This window comes from Megalops cyprinoides, chromosome 3 (assembly GCF_013368585.1).
Source record: "Megalops cyprinoides isolate fMegCyp1 chromosome 3, fMegCyp1.pri, whole genome shotgun sequence".
Taxonomy (NCBI): domain Eukaryota; kingdom Metazoa; phylum Chordata; class Actinopteri; order Elopiformes; family Megalopidae; genus Megalops; species Megalops cyprinoides.
Window position 1 is genome coordinate 25,671,676 of NC_050585.1, and position 25,277 is coordinate 25,696,952.

Here is a 25,277-nt window from a genome sequence, read left to right on the forward strand (position 1 = left end):
ACAGTGGCTTTACATTATACTTTGAACTAGGATGTTGCTGTGTAGCCTTGAATTTGTTTCCTGAATTAAAGACAAAAAAGAAAAGAACTTTGGTATTCATAAAGTGCTTTCTGTATCTCCTAATAATATGTGATGAGTGTTGACTGGAATATAAAATTCTAATTAATAATGTACACAGGGTGGATTAAATCCATTCAAATAATTAATGCAAGACTGGACAACTTTTTGACACATTTTTGTTTTATTTCAAGCTTTAACTGAAAAGGTTGCCTTAGTTTAGAAAGTACTGCTTTCACATTTGTCACTAAAAGTCATCTGTGGCTGGATTGAATGGGATTACCCTCGGTTACACCACAGAAGCACAGACATGTTCAGTCAAAAACTTCCAGGATTAGGATTACACACGCATTGTGCACACACACACTCACATGTTTGGGAATACAGTTGTTACACTAATGTAGTGCATATATTTCAGAGGCAACGCTCCTGACTCTTCCCCTCCCGTTCTTTCCCTTTCCCAGGCTTGGAGGAAACGCTGGTTTGTGTTACGCAGGGGTCGTATGAGCGGGGACCCCGATGTGCTGGAGTACTACCGCAGCAAGAGCTCCAAGAAGCCCATCCGCACCATCGACCTGAAGGAGTGCGAGGTCCAGATGCAAACGGAGGTGCGGCTTATCAGACGCGAGTTCCAGAACCAGCACCTGTTCGTGGTGAAAACGTCCTCCCGTGTCTTCTACCTGGTGGCCAAGACCGAGGAGGAGATGAACAGCTGGGTGCGCAGCATCGGCCAGATCTGTCATTTCGGCCCACTGGATGACGGAACAGGTAGGAGGAGCCACACAGCGCGGCCAAATGCACTGCTAGTGTCTTTTTTCCACTTACACAGTACACTCCACTTACATGAAAATGGTCCACCCTGCTATTAAGAAGCACGTCCATTCAAGAAGATCTGATTGATTCATGAAAGCGAGTTGCCAATGAATGAAAAAGTATTGCATGTTCATGTTTTAAATGTTTTTTTTTTCCAGTTACAAAGTACATAGAACAAAACATATCTGAACATAGGTTTTTTTCTTTATTAAATAAGATATAATAGATGTCTAAACTAATTTCATAACATATATCAATAATCTCTTTTTAGGCATTTCTAAGATAATATTTTTTTGTGTGTTTATAAAGAAGTTTGTTTTGTGCCAGAAAAGGTTGCATCACTATTAAAAATGGACAATACACATTAGAATACAATTTTGAGTGTTGTCAGTGAAATGTATACTATAATTCTATAGGGGAGCCACTATTTCATCTATTTGATTAGAAACTTGCCTGGTGTGACAAGCGCCACCTCAGCCATAGTTGCTGTGTTGGTTTGCATTCATTATCTGTCTCCTTGATTCTTCATGATGCTCTCCCTATCTTTTAGGATTTTAGTCAGTGTAAACTGTGGAATACCCAGTCCTGTATCCCTGCAGGCACTTAGCAACACAATCCACAATTTTTTTTCTCCAAATATTATGTATATTCAGTCGTACAGTCATTATTGCAAGGTACATTCAGTTTATTCAATTTATAAGTATTAAATAGATTACGTTCAGGCATGTGTCAATATTTTTGCTTGATTGTTATATTGCTAATTATTTCAATTGGAGTATATTGTTTTTTATGCCCTGATGACAAAGTAAGAACTGGAATGATGTTTATTGGTCATCCTTCTTTCACACAAGTGATTTCCACTCACGATCTCTGCCATTTATGACTACAGTTTGATGAGACTTGACATTATAGCTGAATGCCTATTTTTCAGAACCATATAGATTTTCAGGTTACAGTGTCAAAGTTAAATATTAGAAAGGTTTTTTAAAATTTTACTGATTTCCAGTCTGTATCTCAGATACAAAAGATGAACATATAAGTTGCCCATCATCTGAATTATGATGCATGTTGATGCTTCCATTTACTGATGATTCCATTTATTTGAGTGATGTTAAATACATATTTATACAACTCTAAATTCCCTGTTTTGCACTTTTCCTGTCTAACGGGGAACCGTGATTCAACAAACTGACATACAAGCAGCATAATGGCTGCCATATAAGGACCCATACACTGTGCATATTTTACAGTGTGGGTGATATGGTCTCTATGGTAACATGAAAGTGTTGTCATACGGTGTTAATTCATCTTCTTGTCGGCACTTTATTTCTTGGTATAAATGAAAAGTATTATGTTTGATACAGTAGTTGCAGCTATGCAGGTCATGTTGGCAGCATTTTCTCACCTAATTAGCATATAGTCAAAGCCTTCCTGGAAATACATACTGTACCAAACACTGCTCGGGTCAATGGTAAAAGTTAATATTTTTAAGCCACATTGAGTGTATTCATAGATTTACAGCAAGAAGTGAAATACTTCTAAATAAAATAAGAGGGAGAGTATCTGCAACTCAGAAAATAGTAGTGCCTTTTCCGTATGTAGTTTCGTGTGACTGTAAGTGTGATGCAGAGTAATTTGCCTAACTAGCCAAATGAATGGCAGCAAAAAGCACATCTCAGCCCGCTGTGCTGAAAGATCAGGTCAAGGAAAAATAAGTAGACTGTATTGAGTGAATATTGTCTACAACAGGTTAATTGTATGGCATATTAGACATTTTGAAAATTGAGAAGTTAAAATGTACCAACATGTATTAAATTAAAAATGTTATGTATGTTATGTACCACCTATAACTGTCCTCAACCTCAGCTTAAAGAGGTGGACACAGCAAACATGGATTTATGCATCTTTGCTGGTATTACTTTTCCCAGCACATTATCCAATTCTTGAGCGCGTGCAGGCTTTTAACATTCCCCACAAGTCTTTCAGAATTCAGATGAAAATCCAAACTCAAATTTACACAGAATGCAGAAGGCCTGAAACAGCCTTAGGCATGTGTGTCTGATGGGAATATCAAACTTCACTGGCAAAAATGAATTCTCCCTCTGTAAGTGGCATGAGGACACGGAGAGATTCGTACAACAACCTCGAGCTAAAGGTTTAAAGGGCTGCAGGTATGATGTAATCGCTTACACATCAGATGGTGTAGCAATGTGCATTGCATTGCAAAAGCGTCTGTATGTGAGCCCGTATGTGACTTGACTGTAATGTCAAGGTGAAAAGGATTGTTCATATGGATCCACAGCTTGGCCTAACTGTTAAGCTTTTCTTTAAATCTAAGTGCTGAAGTGAATGAATCCAGGTTAATACCTTTGCATAGTTGGGCAAGGAATCATAGGAACATAGCAAGTGATATAAGCTTCCCCTTGCATGCACCAATTTCTTATTAATGTGCATTCACCATTTTCAAAAAGAAAAATTACAAAATGCACAGTAATATTGCCACTTGAGGGATGCTCTGGTAGAGTAACTGATTAGTTTTTCTCTCATCACTCCAATTAATGCAAAAAATTTTGTTAAAGATAAACTGGAAAATAAGCTTCACAGTGCAATGCTCTGATCTATGTTTAATGCTCTGTGCTCCCCAAGGTTATGGCACATGGATGTGTGGTTGTGCTGTGGCCTGTGCTGCTGGCTCTGCACTCTACTTCTCGGCTCACGATGAGATTCTGGGCAACAGTGTTTGGAGACGCTGTTGTTGTGAGCACTGGTGTCACAATCAGGGTGGACTGTTGCAGCTAGTTCATTCTGAAGTACCCAAACAAGGTTGTTCTGACCTGAAATGTGAACAATGAGGCTATGCCCAGGAAAGTCTAGCGTTATAATTGATGGAGTCAATATTGAGAGTCAGGTTGTTTAATTTTTAGAGTGAAAATTCCACCTGATGCTGTCCAAATAATGATAGCACATTTTTGTTGTTTTGTTTTTAAATTACAGCCTTTTTAGAAACACCGCAGATAATTTCATGCACCGGTAAAGCTGTGTATCTTTGTCAGCAAAAATGAATAAAACAGTGTAGCCATGTATATTAATAATGATTATGTCATGTAATTCCAGCTAAATGGTTCAAAATTAACTCTTACAGGTCCACTCATGTGTCAGGTGAACAGCATGCAGGGAAGGTTGCTTGATTTTATTTTATGTCAAAAAACCTATGTATATGACTGTATTATAAATGCAGAGGACTTAAAATTTTGACTATTGTTTCAACAATTTTGATTATTGTTGTTGAAAAGCACTGGTGGAAATGAAAGCCCAGACATGGTGGCCAGAGATTTTAATGGTGTAAATGCACACCTTAATTACAAAGTGCAGCTAGCATTGTCAAGAGATAATCTCTGTAGCTTTTGGGTGTGACTTGTGGACACATATAATGTACAAACATTAAGAACTGCTCAGTGCTTGTGTGAGTGCTCTATCCCTTGCATAATATCAAGTAGATGGAGGTGTTGTGACAGCAGGATTAATTTATGGTGATTATGCAGAGGTGGATATGCTGTAATAATGATTCACATAGATATTAGTAATAGTTTACAGGCAAACATTGTCCAAAAGCAGTTGTCTAGGTCACCTTGAAAAACATTGACATTATCGCTTTTTTCTGCAGATGAATTACTGTGAGCTTACAAGTAAAATGTTCATTCTGCTCAGACAAATTTCTCCATTTTTGTAAACATTAGTGTGGATTGTGGCTTCCCCTGACACATTAAGTTCTAATCAGAAGCTAGCAGTGCACAACCACAAGAGCCACAAGAACCTGTTTATAAAAAACAGTCTATGTCCCAGCATGCATTGCATTGATGTGGTTCACGCCAGCTTTCCCCTCCATACAGGCTAGACAGTTCTTTGTTTGTTGCTACATTTATACTATTGCTGATAAATGACTGCTCAGTATTTTCATGTGTTGAGCAACTGACATATATTTGCAGTAAACCATTAAGTTCTGTGTGTGTGTGTGTGTGTGTGTCTGTGTCTGTTTCTGTCTGTTGAGGGGGGGACCCCTGGTTCCAGTATGGGTGTGAATGTGTAGGTGTTTGGATAGGGTTACAAGCACAATGTTTATCAGTAATGATGTTTCTTTAGTAGACAGTGAAGCAGTGGAACTCATAATACAACATTCAAATACTTTAGGATCTTTTTACCACAGTGTTATCACTTAAAATAAGTAACTAACAGACAGCTGAGTAATATAAAGTATTTTTGTCTCCCCTGTTTCAGTGGCAAAGTTTGCTTTCCATATTAATTTCATTTTCCATAGCAAAATCTGTCCCAAGACCTCTCAAACTGGCACACATATTTGAGTCAGTAAAAGTGATTGGCTAGTCAGACCAGGGCACTGAGAGACTACCTAACCTGCTCTGGCCAGTTCTCTGTCTATGAAGCACAGCTACATATATTGATATAAGAGCGGTTGGAACATTCAAAACATCGCTGTCTGCAGATTATGCCATACAGAGAAAGAGAGAAGGGAAACAGTATAAATGATTAGGTCCAAAGTCAAGATTACACACAGATAACAAAAAAGTAGAACACATTTACTATTTAATACCCTCTAGTTATGCAGTGCTTTGCAGTACTTCTCCATAAATATCCTAAATTGACATCTGAAGTAGGGTGGCAAACAGTGGATATGCATGGCCTTTATCAGTCTGGCCATTGTCTCCTTGTTTGTTGTTGGTTTTCTTGTTCTTGTTATGGGTCTCTTTTGGTTCTTGTTATGAATATGGAAAGGTCATTTGGCTTGTATCTAGGTCAACTGTATAGCAGTCTATAATATTAAGACATACAATAACACAACTATAGACAAGTCATACTTCTGAAATCATAATTATGAAAAAAAAATAATTACTGGTCTGTTTTTAAGATAGGCCTATTCCTAAATACAATACATTATACAAACATAAGGTAAACACTCCAACTGATTCCATAGACTATGATATATGTCCCTGTATCTTTGTGGGGGCTTAACCACTGACAAAAGCTGTTGATAATTGCTAAAAGTTAAACATCAGCTTTTTTTTTTTTTTGCACCTCACTAATGTGTTTTTCATTTCTGGGTATTCAGATTTAATTTAAGGGTGGTACAAAGTTGCACCCAGTGAATAAATGTAATTCGCCCTGGTAAACCACAGAGTACCGCCCAAAGCACGGTGCCCGATAAGTGTTCTCGCCGAGTTACTATTCTTCGTTGCAGGATGCTGTTGTAAACCACTCACTCTAATCGTGAAAATTGCGCAAACACCTCCCAGAAAAGACTGCAGTTCCGGGACCGAGATGAGCCTTTTTAAATACTTCAGCATACAATAATTAATTTGAAAATTTCAGTATCAGATGTTTTCGTTTCAAAAAGAAAAATTCCACAGTGTGCTTGATTCAGTTTTGTTTTTCTTTCTTTTTATTTATCACCTACCGTTAAGCTGCGTTTTACTCGAACGCGACTCGAAATTTACGAGCGACACACGAACGCATGAAAAGTCAATGGCAGGAGGCGAATGGGCGGCGAAAACGTGAGCGACGCGAAATGAGCATTCGTATGAGTCTGTATTCAAAGCAGCCTTGATAGCCAGCTACTGTCTCAAATGCAGCAAATGTTACTGCGACTGAATCAACATGCTGCACACCCCTTTCAAACACAACAGCATTCAAATGCAATGAATGCCTGTTACAATAACATTAATGCTAGTTGTATTTGCATGCTAACTTGCTAGTTGAGCATTTTCAGATAAAATAAGCTGGCTACATGGAGGACGTAGCGTAGGACATGGCGTAGCACGCACAGCATAACAAGATAACACATACGGAGGAAAGTGCTGGCGAACACTCGGCAATTTACTAGCTAACTGCGCAGAGATTGCCACTGCTTTGGGGCGTCTTTAGAGAAGAATCTCCAACCGAAAGGCCTGGAAACACTGTCTATCAACACATAAACGAGGCCGTGGGTTCCTTCATGTCTCACTTTGAAACTCTGAAAGCAGTATCTCGATCATTTCGCCACAAAATGGTCAATTGTAGTATTTTACACTGTCGACCTCTAACTAGGTCGGTAGTCAGCGTGGTCGGAGGGGACAGCCCATATCTGAATGTGCCTAGTAATAACGTGCACAACTCTCCGTGTAAGGATTTAGGCAGGGTTTACGCATGCACGTCTCAAGTCTGAATCGGTCCATAAGTGATTGAGTGAGTAATCCATGTGCTTATCTTAAAACAGCTTTAACAGTGTAGTCCATACAGTTTGTTACTGACGGCGCATGTAACTGAACATTCCTGTGTTCTCAATATTGTGTTAAATACAGAATTACCCTGATGTCTCTGGTTAGGTTTGCAAGGATGAAGGATGTCTACTTTGTTTTGCTGCTGGTAAGCACCATTTTACCCACACTGCCATCTCTACAAATTTAGGAAATGACTTGTGGTGACTTGGACTTTGGAAATTGACTGTGGTGATAGATACTGTCTAAGTCACAGAACTTAACAGTGATAAAAAATCAACTGGAGGTTCAACTCAAGGTTCACAGAAGGACCCTGTTACTTTTTTTTGTGATGACCTGCAGCATATAATCGTTTTAAGTGTTCAATAGTATGTCTTTGTTCTTTAAATTTTCACAAGAATTGAGACATTCTTATGAAAATTTATATTGGCTGAATGTAGCTCCTATTCAATTAAATGAGGACCTTCTTTATTTTGTTTCTGTGGGCTGCTTGAGGTACACTCTCTCTGAGGAAACTGCACTGAGTCTCCACTTCATACAGATCCCTGCCTTTATTTACAGTTTTTGAACATTTGCTAGTGCTCTACATATTGCACTGTTTAACAGACAGGTTGGAGACAGATATATCAATGATGCTGACTTTAGAAAAGGCCGACAATGGCATTTACTTGTGCTGGGAAGGAAGTCACAAACATAATTTTGAAAAAAAAACACACAGTTGAGGACTTGTTGAATGATGTCCTCAATGCTTCTGAAAGTGAAACCTTGCAAGTTTCTGTGTAAAACTGCAAGTGATTTCAGGGTCCTAATGCTATGTACATTCATGGTTCAATACAGCAGCCTTTCAGGTATTTGTGGTCCTGTGTGGGTTGTGTACAACATCTTGTGCTACCACCCTTTTATCACAGGTTTGTCTACGTTCCCATGACAGCTTCTGTGCTCTATGGAATAATTACTAATGTTATGACACAAAAGTAAAATATTATTGAATGACTGAAAAATTGGACAGACGTGTTTATATTGTGTAGTCGTCATTTTGTGTTGTTTAAAAGCTAACATTTTTCAAAATAACTTTTTTTTGACTTCTTCATCTTATTTCTGTCTGCTCAAAAAATCACATATAGCTCAAATAGGCAAACTTGTCTACTTCTTACTTCCTATTGTATATCACTGGAAAAGTGAAGGTAAAGGTAAATGGGAAAAAGGGAAAATAATAATAATAATTCAGTCTAGTCAGAGTATGAAAGGAATTGAAATGCAAAGTACGTTGTTAATATTTTTTTCTTTGCTTTGTGACACTGCTTGCATTTTACCCTGATTCATACACTAGTATGCTACAGTATGGGAGATCTAGGTAGCTGTCGCATGTACCCACATATGTCCCTGTATAGATCTTTCTCCTGAACTTAAAAGTCGTTTTTGCTAAGTTGGTCATCCACGATTATGTTCTGTATGATCAGATCAATTTGGCACAGTTATAAAGGCTGAACTTGGGAACGCTCGGGTGTCAGTTTTCATTTTGACAGGAAGTACCTCCCACTGAGTGGACCGTGGGCCCTGTATTGTTATTTCAATAACAACAGTGAAAACAAGAAGTAAATAAGAGGTGTGTGCTTGTATTTTTTAACTTCTGGATTGCTGCACATATTGCCCTGCAAGTATGAAATGAATAAAATAGATCCTGTAGTGGCTTGTGGCTGTGGGTTGAATTTACATCAGAGGATAAACATTAACCTGGGTACCAGCCTGGTGACCCACATTAGCCTTTCATGCAAAATGTAGAGCTTTTGTACTGTTCTGTGTTAAAGAATTAAAGTATAAAAATGAGCAAAAAAGATAAAATGCTAAGGGGACTGATAAGGGGCAAAACTGAATAAACAGAGGTACTCACAGCAGTGTCAGCAACCCATGAAATTTGATTTACATTGGAGTTAAACCATTTTTTTTGCCCAGAGAACCTAGTCTTGTCAGAGCCAGGTGAGTGCAATTGAATGCGAGGGGGCCGAAAGAAAGGAATCTTATCTTTAAGTAACAACTGTTGTCTTTAACTCTGAGTAACACATTTAAGCAATTTTTACCTTTTTGGTCCTTACAGACTATGTTTCATGAATGTAATCAGCAACCAGGCTCATAATGTCATGTAAATATTAAACAGACAATGAGACAATGCATGGTTAAATTCTTTACTCAAAGTTAACAAAAAAGGCATTTCGGTTGGATTATGTCTGCCCCCAAGCATTTCTTGACAGAAAGTCATATGCAGGGCAGTTGAAAATGTTGCCAATCTGTACCTCATTTGGGGCAAGTGACAAACATAACTGGTTACAGCTGTCCCAGTTTCCTGATTGGTCGTTGGATCCTGTCATCACACAGTAAAGGGAGGCCTTGTGCCGATGGACCAGGAAGTCCAGAAGAAGTAAGCTAACACAATAGGGATAGGGACAATACAGATAGCAAATATCTCACTGTCATTTGACTAAATCCATGTCTCAGCACTCATAAAGAAATAAGTTATTTTGAAACTGCCATGAGTGGCATAATGGTTTCATTTAATGGAATTTCATACTACTAACAGTGCTGACAGTGAGAGGCTCTTCTAATGCAGTATAGCTCTAGAATAAGGCGAGTGGGAGATTCTACCTTCAGTGCAACTGCTGATGAAGAGTAGGAGGTACGAGTCACATAAACTATGTATGAGGGAGAGAGATTGCAAATCCAGTCATCACCACCCTCATCAACCCCCTTACTGACGGCTTTTCAAATCTCTCGAGCCCTCCACAAACAGTGAGTCACTCATTTGAAGGGTACTCAGCGCCGTTTAGTTGCAGTGAAACTACTGTGGATTTTCCACACTATCAACACTGACTGGCAGTCACATTGTCATGTAGCGTGGTGCAATGCCGCAGTTTGTCTTTCAGCATCCAGATGAGATCCTAATGGCTTTCTGTGTATGTGAGGGGCCTTCCCCATGGGCTTTTCCTAGTGCAGGGGGAACCGGCATAGTAATCCAATCAGTGTCCATTAACGGCAGGTCATGGTCATGGAGAAAATCCATGAAACATTAATGAACACTCCCTGTGCATAGTTTTATTTCAGTTTGGCCCACTGTTTTTCTATTTCATTTTAAACATATACCTACACACACACACACACACACGTAAACAACAGCACACACATGCATACACGCAGCTGTGTGTGCACATGGAGGTGCACACCTGTAATTACAATTAATTTATAATTAAATTTAAATTATAATTAAACACAAAACTTGATATGAAAATTTCAGTTTTGTGAATTGACTGTCTTTTCTTGTAATTTGATATGTAGTTTTCTGAGCTCTTATAAGAACCAGAGGAAGCCCCCCTGATTCACTTTCCTCAAATACTGTATATTCTACTTCGAACAAGATAGGTACATTTTCCCTTGGCATTGGATAGTTCATGCTTTTATATACATGCAAGGGCACTTAACACCTTTACACCTCCGTAAGACCAAATCACACAGGTCAGCAAATCATGCTGCTTCTCTTAATATCAAGTCTGTCCCTGCACAACATATTTGACATGCTCAGGCTCACTAGCATTTCTTTACTGGCTAGAAACCAAGCATTTTACCAAATTAACTGTCTCTAAGTAGAGTGAAAGGATGTAATACTAAAATGGTGCCATTTGAAAAAGCAAGGAGGAGGGTTAGGGTGGGTCAATCTGTACCAAAGCATTGATACGATCTACATTAGCTCTGTGTCAAAAACATTAATACTAGTGGGAAATACAGATTACATATGATTGTTTAAACAGATTAAACATGGCTGACTTTGAAAATCAGGATCTGGTTGCAAACTCAGATGATTTGACCGTAGGAAAGTGTTTCTAGCCACAAAGGGAAAAAGCCAATGCCTCCCAGGTCCTTGAGATTTCAAGCCTGTGATGTTACATTTTCCAGTGCACCACACTAGCATAATGATTTCTGTCCCTGCTGGTAAAGGTGGAAGAACTAACACAGGCCTAAGGTGTTAAATCTTACCACAGTGTCTATTCCACTAACATGTCTGCAGTTTGGATTTAATAAAATGGCATTACTCTTTGAGCCTGGCAAGAGGAATCATGTGTAACACTGAAAGAATGAGAGAAACAGAGAAAATATAGCTTTTTTCCCCTCTCTGTAGTAATAACAATAATTGTCGTCATCATCATCATCATCATCAGTTTCTCTTAGTCAAATATCCTACCAATAGCTGTTTCAGTATTACAGTATTACAGCAATACGGTGATCTTTTACCTTGTTCATAATTTATTAATCTGCTCACTCCCACAACAGGGGGAAAAACGCACATATACCCCCACCTACATCACTATTATATATTAATTTCTTATTTTAAGCCCTCACATTTCTGTCTGTGAATGTCAGAAAGGATTTTTCAGAGTGGTGTTTCCCTAGGTAGTACCCAGTTTTATCAAGGCCTTTATGCCATTTGCTAGTCAAGATATAGAGGTGAGGCTGCTTCTTTCAGAGTAACGCTTCATGGGGTTTCAGAGAGTTGACTGTTCACAGGTGGTTTTCTGTCACGAGAAGTAATGAAACATAGACAGAGGTGTGCAACAGAAAGTGGTGTGTAATATAAGATGTGGCCTGGTGTGGCCATTTTACATTACATGGTTAGAGGGGGTGATGGTGTTGATATGAGTCACGAGTGTTTATGTACAGTAGTCACTTTAAGGGACAAAATACATTTGCAAATTACTATGATGATTGCATTGGCACTTAAAGCTAAGGATATTAAGTGGATTTTTTTAAATTATATGATCCAGATTTTACATGGTACCTATGGCACAAAATAAATTCATTACACAGAGCTGTTATGCACCCTCTGCTGGAGAATGTATGCAACTTCACTTAAAAGATTCCTATGACTGCACCTAATATGAGAATCAGAGAGTAAAATAAATGTACAGTATTATTTATGTATTGTTTCAATTATTTTCACATTCATGAGGAATGGGAACAATTTATCATCATACTGCAGCAATCAAGCAATGATTGAGTGGAACAACATAGAATGATACTACATCATCTGCTCTAGAACACAGAATTATGTATTTGAGAATATTTATAGTAAAAAAAAATGTTTTGTACTTGTAACATTAAGAGATCTCTATGCTCTTTGGTAGCTATTCAAAACACAACTTTCTGATCAGAAATTCAGGTCAGCCCACTTTGAGAATCACCCAGTTCCTCAAATTTGAAAAGTCTGAAAAGTAAGACAACTAAAAGAAAAATAACATGAAAAAAGAGATGATGCCCACAAACTTCCAACAGAAGATGACTTGGTGAATGAGTAAAGCCTGTCTTTTCACTCAGTTTCCAAGCAATGAAATTGTCACCTTGTATAAACCACACATTGATATGCTTACAAGACCCACAATTCTTGCTGTCTTTAAATGAGCAGACAGCTACCCATAAAAAGTCAGTTTTGTCAACACCATTTTACATTTCTCTATGGGCAAGCTGTGTTGGAGACTATGTATGAATTAATATCATAAAACATATTTTTAATTTTTGACCTTAGATTTCCCAGCTAACTAATGTCTACTCCCTAAATATTCATGAATATTTAAATATTAGTGAATAAACATTACTGTCCACTATTTACATGAGTCACAAACTCATGTCAACTCATCTCAATATTTATCATTGAATTTGTTATTTTTATGTTGTGTGGGAAATATGTTTTATAGCATTACATACAAGGTGTTAAACCTCACCAGCACCCTTGCTCTCCTAAGAGAAAGCAGTACGCTTTTGAGACATTATCTGTGTAGGGTTGTGTCTAAATGCATTATTGTAATAGCATTTCAAATGGCTGATTGAAAAGGTTGCTAACCCTACTATTGATCATACAACAACATACTGTAAACCACTGTGGCATTAAATCGTGTTCTAAGAGTTATCTCCATAATCAGTATAACCCCTGGTCATTATATACAAATATAACTATAGGAACAACAAATAGAATGTTCCCTTACTGGGGATAAGTAATATATTAAATTGGCTACAAACAGACATGAATAATGGATGCATGGAATGTGTGATACAGATCAAAAGCCTACATTTCCTCCCTCTTCTGGAAACTGATGAAATGTTTTTCTGATGAAGGTGAAAAAATGAGAGCAAAGCGAGCAGTTTGGCCTCTTTTCCAGATGCATTTAGACCTTGCCATTTGAAGTGGTCAGCTTCTCAGGCCTGAAGTTAGATTTGCATAGTTTTTTCAACCATCACTTTTCATCTGGTCAGTCTGTAATCTGTGTGTGTGTGTGTGTGTGTGTGTATGTCTGAATGCATGTTTGTGTGTGTGTGTGTGTGAGCTTACACATATGCAAGAGCGCAGTTTTGTTTGTGAGTGCATGTATGAGTTTTTGTGTGTATGGGCATACATGAATGTGTGTGTGTGTGTGTGTATTTGCATGAGCATGTGTGCAAGTATGTGTATGTGCATGTGCGGGAGCTTATGTGTTTGTGTATCCACGTGTATATGTGAGCATATGTGTGTGCGTGCATGCATGCAGGATTTGTGTGTGTGTATGTGTGTGTGAGTAAGCATGTGTTTACATGCATCTGTGCATATCAGTGTGTGCAGAGGATGAGAAAGTAGTTTAAATGAGCAACGTGCTGACTGCAAATGAGTGACAAACGCGGACGGTCGTTTTAAGGACACACTTGATACACACTGCAATGCAACAAGGGCTTCACTTTAATCTGCCAATGCCTCAAGTGAAATAATCCCTCTCTCTCCTCACTCCTCTTGCTCTTTCTCCCTCCCTACCACCCTCCCTCCCAGACTCAGTGGACAGCTTTTCTCACACCCCGTCTCCCCAGCAGCCCTCCCCAGCCATCTCCTCTCATATCTCTCGCATCCCCAGCCACGACTTCGCCGCCGATGGCAACACGACAGAAGAGAGTCGCAGTGAGTCCGAGTCTAGCCTGCCCCTGGACTACCTCTTTCTGTCACAGTGCGAGACCGGGAGGGCCAGCGTCACCAGGCAAGTGTGACCAGTGCCTGCTGGTGACTGCCCTTTGCTTTTTTATCTTCAGGGACTGTGAAAAAAGCAATTAATGGTCTTGTATGTAATACTCATTCTATTTTCCTGCTTACTTAATTGCTGTGTGCTGCAATGGTTTTGGAAAGCATACGGTTGAAAGGTTAAAATCCATTAGGCAATCCTTCAGCAATGTAAACTAGCTAAGTGCCCCTGAAAAAGGCCATAAACTGAACACCCATATGAAAGTGAAATCTATTTTAATATACTGAGAAATATGTTGTTCATCCCAAGAATATGCTGCAAATAAATTTAAAACATATTAATGCAAAGCAGAAATAGATTGTAGTATACCAAAATGGCAATAATTTACATATTTACAATTTATTCATTGAGCTCACAGGTCTATTCTCAAAAATATATTCTCAATATATTATTTTCTGTTTGGGCAACTAATAAAATGCAGGCACCACCAGCGTACTGGTGTTACATGTGCCAAATTATTTTGGAAGTGCAAAGATTGTTCATGACCTGACTTACTAACCATGATAGCAAGAGCTATGAGATGCCAGTTTGCTTGTTTTTACAAAGGGATTTTTGAACCCAGAACAGGAGGTAGTTTTAAAAAAGTCGTGTATTGTTTGTGCTAGTAAGTGGTACAAGCTATGAATTATACAATGTACACCATTTTTAATAGTTACTGGCCCATTGAAGTGTCATGTTGGTTATGTCCTTTCATTTGCAGTTGATAGGAGTATATATCATTTTCATCTGACATTGTCCCCTGTTAATTCCTCTTTGCCATTGAGCATGTATGCAGTGTAATTGTAATGTACTGTATGTTAACATTTTCTAAGGGATGTCATGAGTCATTCACCGATATCTCTGGTGTGTAATCGTTAATTGAACAAGAAGGCACATATTCTTTAATTGTGAAACTGTAAAATATACAATATCACACTTGTGTAGGCAAGCCAGAACCTGACACAGATCAAAAGTCAAGATGACAAGCCTAAATTGATCATTTAAAGCTTTAGAATGCATTGATCCATCAGCCTCTTTTATTTAAATAAAGGAAGAAGCTTAGTCAATGAAATAGTCTCTCCTCTGGTCTTCATAAGGTATGCTGTGACACAGAAAATGAGAGATATGCTAAAACTGGCATAAATCATTCCCATCTTCAATGGATTCTCAAATAGCAATGCCCAGTAAGTCAGTTAACCTAAAGCACTGTTTTTCAATTCACTGTTTTTCTTGAGCAGTCTTTGATGTGTGTCTTACAGCATCCATATCTGTGCTTCTGGCTTTCAGATGCAACAGCTGTTCAAACTCAGAGAGGTCCCTGGAGCAGACCTCTTCAGACAACACGTTTGAGGATGTCTTCTCCTCCCCCTTCAGCACCAATCCCGTCTTCTCTCCGTTCCTCCCAGCCGGGGTGTCAGAGCCCCCCCTAAGCGCCCCCTGTGCATCCACGCCCCTGGACAGGCTCTGCGACTTCTCCTCCTCCACCTCCTCCCCTCGCGCCCTCCACGCCGGCCCGGACATTTTCCAATTCGACAAGCCTTTCTCCGCCCCGGCGCTGGAGGGGAGCACCGACGGGCAAACGCCCCCCCCCTCGACCCCCCAAGCCCAGCCGCTTCTCAGAGCGTCGGACTGACGACGGCTGCCGCTGCACAGTGCAGAGGAGCGGCGAGGTGCTGTTAGCGGGACAACCTACAGCCATCCCGAGGAGGATCTCACTAGCCGGTCTCGACCACGTCAGAAGAGGTATGCCAGAACACAGTGCCCGGCAGGCCAGTGTCTCAGCCACCCCCGACAAGATCATAACGATTGAAATGCATAATGAGAAATCTAAAGAGACGCATTCTCAGGCGACATTACATTTCATTACATTCAATTAGCAGACACTCTTATCCAGAGTGACTTCCAGCACAATAAAACATAAGTGTGTCCATTAAAGTTGAATGAGCAACAGTGTCAAACCAGGCTAACAACACTCCCAGACCAGTGAGTGTAAGCATAACACTATGCAAGCCCTACCCCAAGTTTACTTGTGCAACCTGACTAGACAAGGAAAGCCAAGTGTACAACCATATATCAGTCACTAGATCACAGAATCCAAAACACAGTGCAATACTGCGCATAGAATAAACAGTGAGTACTTCAAGTAGCAGGTGTTAGGGAGAAGGGATTGAGGTGGAACTGAAATGCAGTCTGAAGAGACAAGTCTTCAGTCTACATTGGAAGACGGCCAGTGATTCTGCTGTCTTGATCCACGTTGGAGTTCATCCCACCACTGAGGGACCAGTACAGACAGGGAACGTGTTTGAGAGGTTAAACAACTGTAGGCAAATCAGAGAAGGCATGACTCCAGTTTACTGTACCATCAACAATGAACACATTGTTTGTCTGTTCTTAACAGTTTATTTGTTAGCTTCTAAGCGCATGCAAATTTTAACTTTATTTTAAAAACCCCTCTGTGCGCTCTAGCTTGTTAGAGATGTAATGGTCCTAGTTGCACTTATGTTGTACCCAAGCATGCTGTGCTGCATCAAGATGAAAATTAAACATTAAACGTGCCATTGTTGCTTTTATTTCTAGGGGAGTTTGAGAGCAGCTCAGTGAGAAGTTGGAACAAAAGACTCAGTCTTAATTTGGTAAGAAATCGCCAAGATTGCTGTTTTCCCCTTAAAATGCCATCTGCATGCATGTCAGTGGAAAAGAATGGATGTATAACTTTGTCTAAAGAACTGGCAAAAGCTGTCGTTTGTGTTTCTGTATTTATGTATCTATATGTTTCTGTATGTTTTCTATATTTATGTATCTGTCAAGCTAGCAATATGTTCTGTGAATATATTCTTTATTGTCTGTCTGATAGAACATAACTTTAATTGTCAGGTATAGTATACAGTTTCTCAGGATTAAAGAAGGCCTGAACAGAAAGAACATGTCGCTTGTTTTTAATGTTTGGGATTCTGTCTCCTTTATTCAGCCTCGCCCAATCACTGTTCACAGTCCAAGCTGGCCGGACTCCAATGAAGACTCCTATGTCCCCATGAACTCTGGTGCTTCGACTCCTCTCGGCACCTTTGACCCAGCATCAGACGGGTACATCCCCATGAGCCCCAACTCCACCAAGCTGCTCATGTCCAACGGCAATGCCGACGCAACCCCACCTCCCACTCCCATGCGTGGGTTGTCAGTCGACCTGGAGCCCCCTCCTGTGAACCGGGACCTCAAGCCCCGCAGGAGAGGTGAGGACAAGCAAAAGCCCAGCAACTTGTCAGCGTGACGTTGGGTGTAAATGTGTTTGAAGAGCAGTCGGATGTCTTTGCGTCTTTTACGGTCCTCGTCCGATAAATATATCAGAGACACATCAGGAAGATAAGGCAAAAAACAACACCACATTGTTTCTCTCATAAGATTTCACATTAATGATAAGGGAGGAAGGTTTCAACAATCACTCAAAGCTTGTGACATCCTTCACTACAAGCACTTGACCTTATTTGTCGCGGGCTAAGTGCCATTAAAAAGGCTGTGTTTTGGGACAAACATTTCTTTGATTGTGCAAATGGAACAGGGCTTGGGTTTGTCTAAATAGCATGTTAGGGTGATTTCTGTCAAAGGCAGGTAGACAGTTTTAAACATGCACATACTCGTGTGAAATCACAATGATATCTGTACTGGTGAAATCAGGCTAAATACATGTTACATATCAAATACATGCCACTCACACCATCAGACTATTAATCTATTAAACCCCCACCACAACCACATAAACATTGAGCCATGTTAGAGATGTCTGTGTACAGTAGAAATATTGAAAATGATAAATTATCTAAATGAAAGCATTCAACATGACCACAATCATTTGTTTATTTATTGTGTAAAGGTGTATTAAAACCAAGTGATAAATGCATGTTGTATTGCAACATAACCCATGGCAGGGATGGGTAACATGGTAGTGCAACCCAAGAGACAGCCGCACAGTTTTTACTTGGGAAAAGGCTGAAATTAAAAAATTACCACCACAAAAAAGGGGAAAACAACCTTACTTCCCAGAGTTTAAACAACACTTCAGTGTATGGGCAGCTTGCCATTTACACCTACTCTTTCTCCTTTTAAGCTGGTTGGTTGTCAACTTAACAGGATGACTTCTTCTTTTATGGTGTCTTCTGGCATCTTCTGGTGCCTTTTGCTCAGGTGCAGTTAGAGTGCTCCTTTTATACTGGGCTGATTGGGCGAGGCAGCCTTTTCCTTCACAGAGGACAAGAGAAGGCTGCATGTGGCCAGGAGATGGCAGCATTTCAGCCCCACCCCACTAATTCTGCCAGCTTGGCAACCAGAATACATATAGAATGATATTCAGTTTAAAATGAATTATAACAGTTATAGTATTGTACTGATATAGTACAGAAAACTCCTGCCTTCATGTATGTTAAAATTACACATTCTGGGTAATGCACACATATAGGTTACCTAAATATGTGTGTTTTTTGTAACAGTTCCAATATGTGTTAACATGTAAACCTCCAGTGGTAAAAAACATAAAAACCTCCTGTGGTTTTTAGATCTTGTAAATCAAATTTTAATCCCATCCACAACCCATTGTTAAGACAGACACTGATTTTTAGAAAGCTTCCTTCGCTTTTGAGCATGTGGAACACGTTTATGGTCATGGCAACCTTGGCCCTCCAATGTAATTCATGCATAAATTGTGGGCAGCAAATGCATTACACATACATTATGCATTGCAGATTTATCAGGTGAATTGATCACTTTAATGCATTAAAAAAAACATGTGAAACAGAAGATGCCATAGTTCAGCACTGTGGCACAGTGTTTTTTGGGAGCCTCAAGGTCATGGCAGCTGCGTACAGTAAGGTAGCCTTCATCCTTTCTATTATTATTGTTCATTATATATTCCATATATACATATTGTTCATATACTAAGCAAAAATCTACACAGAGAGGAAAATGTGGGAAATGGAAAATGGCACTATGTGCTTTGCTTTGCTAATTGATTATTATGTACAATAACTTTTTCTGTGTTTGCAGCGAGACCCCCACCTCTTGACCTGCGGGGTCTGTCCACAATCCGGGAATGCCCCCCCCATCTCCCCCTGACAAGGACCCTGACGGAACCAGGGTGAGTCCAACTCATGAATTGCCTTTCTCCATCTCAAACACTCAGATGGTGGGTTCAGAGCAGACCAGCAGAGCCATTTCTTCTGTCTCCACACAATTCCTGAAATTTTCAGCCCTGTCTGTAATTGAAGCAGGTGAGAAGTTTCATAAACTCTGATTCCTTTTGGAACAGTATGTAATAAAAGGCAGAGCAACTGCATCGGCCAACCAACTGCAACAGAATTATTTTCCGCGGACATCCTCTTACTTGCACCAAAGCAAATATACAGTATTTCATGCGATTGAAACTTCTGGCTGCATATCTATCGTTGTGGATGAATAAACTGATAGGAAAGACCATTATGTTTCACATATTTTATTTGTTGTACAAGGAGAATCCATCCCTCACAATCTGAAAGCCATCCTTGCTGACACAGTGCACCTCAGCACCTCACCCCTGTGAATCATTCCTCAGTTGCAAATGGTATCAAGAAGTGCTTGCAAGATTTTGAGGCTGATTTTAATAATGCGACCAATACGTGAAAGGCATATAATGATATCCTCTGAGGCATGTAGCACAACATTTCACACTCATTGTCTGTGGTTCTAAATAGTCTGAATAAATTCAATGTGCGACAGAGTCAGATGTAAACATGGCTGTCATTTCTCCTTAACTGTTGCTAACTAATTCCTCAACTTAGATGCGTGGGGAGGTGCAGTTGAGTAATTGTTTAAAAGTGGCTAGACAACAGACTGTATCAACTTCTTGGGGTTGGAGGACTGAAGTTCATGCAAGAAATTAAGTCAAGAAAAACTGAGTGCTCTAGGCATGAGGCTTAGTGTAATAGGCAATTTAATGTTGTGCATAAAGAATGACTGATTAAATCAATTAAATCTAAAGTGTACAAAGGTACAGAAAGTCCTCCATTCCTCAAGGAACAAAAAATGCTTAACCTTGCATTAAATTGGGATGCTGATATTGGTGACTTTGAGAATACAAGGTGATAGGTATATGATGCCATGTAATTTACAAGACATTATTGGCATTTAGCAGACACTCTTTTCCAGAACAACTTATATCAATTACAGTTTTTATAATGTTATCCATTTATACAGTACAGCTGGATATTCACTAAGGCAAGTTTTGGTTGAGTACCTTGCCCAAGAGTACAACAGCAATGCCCAGTGGGGCAAAGGTTGCAACCTGCAACCTTTCAGTTATGAGTCCTGCTCCTTAACCACTATGCTACATTTCCACTTTCCAGAAGGGGGTGAACATGAGATTTAATCAAGTTTGTGCCAAAAGAAGTCAGGGTAGCATGATCACTGATCCACAGTAGGCTGATGCAGATCAGCTGGTTAGACTTAGCAGAAAGTGTCCATATAGTATACTTGGCACCATAGATTTATTTTTATTTATTACTTGACTGTTCTATTTCAAATTTAACCAACCCCCCTGCCCCTACCAGTTATTTTGACCTGATATAATAATGTAATTTATTCCTATTTGAGTATGTTTTTTTTTACTCTGTGTCCCTGTGTGTGTGTGTGTGTGTGTGTGTAAACGCGCGCACATGCATGTGTGTATGTTTGAAATTCATAGCCGCCTGATTCATTGTACCCCATTGGACAGAAGACGTGTGATGGGGGGAATTCCAGGAGATCCAGATGACAGCAGCATTCCAATGGTAAAGGGACTTGTTTTGAAATTAACCTCACAAATCATTTTCTTTCCAATTAAATCTATGTGGAATAATCAAAATTTCTGCATCTGCAGTGAATTTAGTTACCATAACTGTCTGAACCATTAATTATCTCAACCAGCTAACTGTTGACTGAGATTGTATTTGTTTAAACACAGGGGAAATTGGTGTAGCCAGTGGATGATTTTTTAATGCAATAGAATCAAAATTTCAGTTTGTGTGCTTGAAATAGTGGAGGCAGAAATCTTGCTTCTAAACTGATCATGTCTTACAAACAGCTTTTGTTATGCTTGATTAATAAACTTGTCAATTAGCCAAATAACCCATTGTCAAATAATTCCCATTTCCTAGTAGCATTTAGACTGCAAAATACATGTAATAATATTAACTAGTCTCTAAGTTATCAGTATGCCTGCTTGTGGGTATTGAGAACAAAGTATAAATCTGTCTAAGTATATAATTTATCTAGATATTCAAACAGAGACGGGATTTAACAACAAAAGAAAAACAACAACAACAATTAGATACAATTTAGAGAAAGGGAATTACCTGCCAATTTATTCTGATTATTCAGTTAAATAATTGGTTAATTGGTAATCAAGCCAAACAAACTAAAACAGATTGGGAGAAATTAAGCAAACGTCCCATTTCTGCCCCCTCTATTCTGAGATTACACACCACCACCGTTTAAATTTAAGTCTGAGGAATTGAAGAAGAGTAAGGCATATGGAATAAGATTGGGCTCCTGGTGCCAAATTATGTGATGGAAATTAGCAGGAATCTTTGGCAGTAGGTAAAATGAATGTCATGTCTCTCTGGAGTCTTTAATGGAAGGTCACAACGTGTCTCAAATGTGCATGCTGCCACTAACTGTGTTGGAGTTAGGCTCAGAAAATAAAGATCAGAGCCCATTCCCCACCCCCAGGAAACACAAAAATCTCAACAACCATTTGTAAACGTCCCTGTAGTCCTGTGCGATTACCCCAGTCATGCACGTCCATTTAGCAAACTGAGGCATTCTTCAAAAGTTCCACACCAACCATTATAAACCTCACACACAGAACACACTCCACAGTTTTTGGTCACCATACACGTGGGACACTCTTGTGGGATATTTCCCCCTGCAGTGTAACAGTGCTCTCAATGCTGACTATTTCTCTGGATGATGTAACATAAGATTACCTAAATAACCTTTTACTCTGGATGAAAGCTAGCCACTGGACAACAAAGTACAGTGATGCTGCCTCAGCGAAAGAGAATTTTTGAAGGCATACTATCTTGCATATGTATTCACATTCATAATTGTATGTCATGCATCCCATACAGGAGTGTGAACATGTTCCTCAGTTCCATTGAACCATGGTAATATGTGAAGCAGTGTTTTTGCACAGACCCCTAGCTAAAAGGCACTGACTAGACCTTAACATTTACTGTAGTATGCTTAGTATAAATGGAGGGATAAATCTCTGTGACTGGTGAATTCTGATTGTGAAATCAGCTATTATTTAGCTGACTAGCTAGATTCTGCTATCTACCATAATTTTGACTATGTTTATGATAGCTAGCAAGCAGTAACAGAACAAGTGTGAAGTGTGAAGCAACTTGATTTGAATGGCCATCCTTCTGTCCCCCTATTGTCCTGTGTGCCATGTGCTAAGGCGCCTGCTGATGTTAAGGTAGCTTTACCAACCTAGTTAGCCACAGTCTGCAACAAAACCAGCTAGAGGAGCCTTGTGATAAATTTGCTAGCCAGCTCGGAAGCAACTAAGACATAAGGAGCAACATGCCTCCTGGCAGCTCAAGAGGCTCGCTTGAAAAACCAGAGCGACAAACAACAGAGCAAGAGTCCCAATAGACTGAAGATGAGTTGTAGTGGAAGGAAAACAACCCTTGCTGAGACCACGGCAGAGAGAATGTGAGAGAGGAGACCCAGAAACCAACATGTCTGTCTTTTGCTGTAATCAGTGAATACGGTCTGAGAGATGCCAGAAGATTGCACTCAAGGTAGAGGCTGACATTTTTAAATGAAGAAGTAAAATATCCTGAAAGATGCATAAGCAACAGCCTCAGTCAGGTTAACTCATTTTTTTACAATGCTTTTGAAGATGTACATGCCATAGTATATCTCACCTAATGTGCAAGAGGAAGACTTTGTAGGATGAGACATGGAGTCATGTTTGTGCATGTGCAGATTTAGTGCCTTTGTGTTTTGATACCCTGCTTGGCAAGGCAACCCCATGTGTTGTCTCATGCCTGTGGTGCCAATTCTTCCTGCAGGAATGTCTCTGTGACTTCTTGTCACCTACAACTTTTAAATGTTTTCCGGTTGTTGTTTCAGTAGGTCAGCCAAAAGTGGAGTAGTCTTCTGGAGAACAATGTTTAACTAAACTATTTCTTAAGAGTATGACATGTTTACCCACTGAGTAGTCTGTGGATCTCGATCTGAAAGTTAGACATAGTATCAATGACTCACTCTCAGACATATCTTGAGGTTGAACATATTTTTAATGAGGCTGACCTTAAATGGTTATCTATGCATTGCTTATGTTGATTACATCTGTCAAGCCAGTCTGTGAGTTGCATGCCTTGTCTGCCTATGTGGACTGTTTTCAGGCTAAAGCCAGAATGTACAGGCTTAGTTCTAAGGTACTCCACCTTCTTGACAAAGGTATTGTTTCCCTTAATCATAAACTAATCGATATACCTATCTGTGTTCCATCCTCCTCCCTTCATCTCAGATAGGTTTGCTAACCGCTGTGACCAGTTTGTGTGCTTGACGCTTTTCTAGACCAAACCAAAGTATGTAGATCTGTGGATGAACTGATTGTATCTGCTATAATACAGAGCTCCTGAATGAGCCTATTTCAAAAAGCAGGCATTCCCTCTGGGTTCTGGTTGCTTTCCGGCTGGCATGAGTGGGCTGGTCTTCCAAATCCCCTCTGCAATGACTGCATATTGCACTAGGAGTGTGGTGATCTTGAATGTTTACCTGATGTAGAAATAGGCACAATCACCACAAGGTTCCTTTATCCGGGGAGAATAATTCTGGCCACACCTTATTATATAGTCCAAGAACAACCCCCATAAGCACGTCAAACAAATACAAAAACATCACTTCACAAATCATGTCCTGTCTAGGAGTTGCAAGACCAGTGCCAAATACGGCTCTCTTCAGCTTAAAAAGAGCCCGATCAATGTTGCGGCTGCTAAAGAGGACAGTGCTTGGTGCCCCTTTAAATGACCTGCACAGCAAATTGCACCACTGCAAAATGGAGAAAAAAGTCAGAGACATTGTTAGTGCTCTGTTTTTCCTCATATTTCCAATATTTGTCATGTCAGTCTCATCTGGTGTAAAACCCTCTATTAAATTGAACATGACAGAAATGTAAAATTCATGAATGCAGAGAACACAGCCGATTTGGAATAATTTCCCAGAGCCCTTATGAATGATTAAACATGCTGGCTCTTACCTTCCTCTGAAAGAAGGACAGAATGTGCCGCAGTCTATGCGAGTTTAACCTCGGGAAAATTAGGTTTAGCCACTCAGCAAAGTGCAGCCATTGACAGACACATCAGACCCTTGTCTGAGATCATTCATGCTCTTCGATGCAAGTGGAGGAATAGGCCATTTGTAATTAAGTTTGTCTTCGTTAATCACAGGAGTCCAGGCAGCTGTTCTTCCCTGCAAACGGGAGTGCTGCCTTTCCCTGGCCTCGGAGATCGAACCTTGACTACCTTTCACTGGACTTCAATTCGGCATCCCCTTCGCCTGTGCAGAAGGTGAGTGTAGAAAACAAGAGGCCAGGTCAGGTAGAATTCAAGTACTTTCTTTCCAGCAAATTCACCATGAGCAGCACCTCTGTCACAATATGACCTAACACTGTTGAACAATGTTGGGGCATCTCGTATTACAGCCTGGTCACATGACCCTGGTCCTACAGGAATGCAGTGTCTGTGGGCTTTTGTTCCAGCAGAGCGCTTCCCCATCTAATTCAACTGAAATTGTCTTCATTCATCCATGGGAACATAAATGTGAATGCAAATACAAATACAGAATACCCATGAGACCAAAATAATTAGGTCATAATTTTTTTTCCCTACAAGGACTAAAGCAGGATGGGTGATGACACCTTATGGATGTCTTCCAATCAGAATAAACCTCACGATCCATTACTTAAGCAAGGGCTGCTCAACACCCGAAGGGTCGCAATCTAACGGACCTTGAGGTCTATTTAAGATACAACCTTAGAATTAGAGAGAGAAGCTAAACTGGGTCA

At 39.8% G+C, this 25,277-nt stretch overlaps 1 protein-coding gene across 1 annotated transcript in view; it reads left to right on the forward strand.

The window, feature by feature from the left end:
* Nucleotides 1-25,277, forward strand: part of gab3 (GRB2 associated binding protein 3) — a 37,186-nt gene that overhangs the window by 8,758 nt on the left and 3,151 nt on the right. The window contains 9 exon segments of the mRNA XM_036525317.1: nucleotides 522-825; nucleotides 13,972-14,173; nucleotides 15,482-15,776; nucleotides 15,778-15,937; nucleotides 16,772-16,827; nucleotides 17,163-17,424; nucleotides 19,229-19,319; nucleotides 20,901-20,985; nucleotides 24,661-24,780. Of these exon segments, the coding sequence (XP_036381210.1) occupies nucleotides 522-825; nucleotides 13,972-14,173; nucleotides 15,482-15,776; nucleotides 15,778-15,937; nucleotides 16,772-16,827; nucleotides 17,163-17,424; nucleotides 19,229-19,319; nucleotides 20,901-20,985; nucleotides 24,661-24,780 (1,575 nt within the window).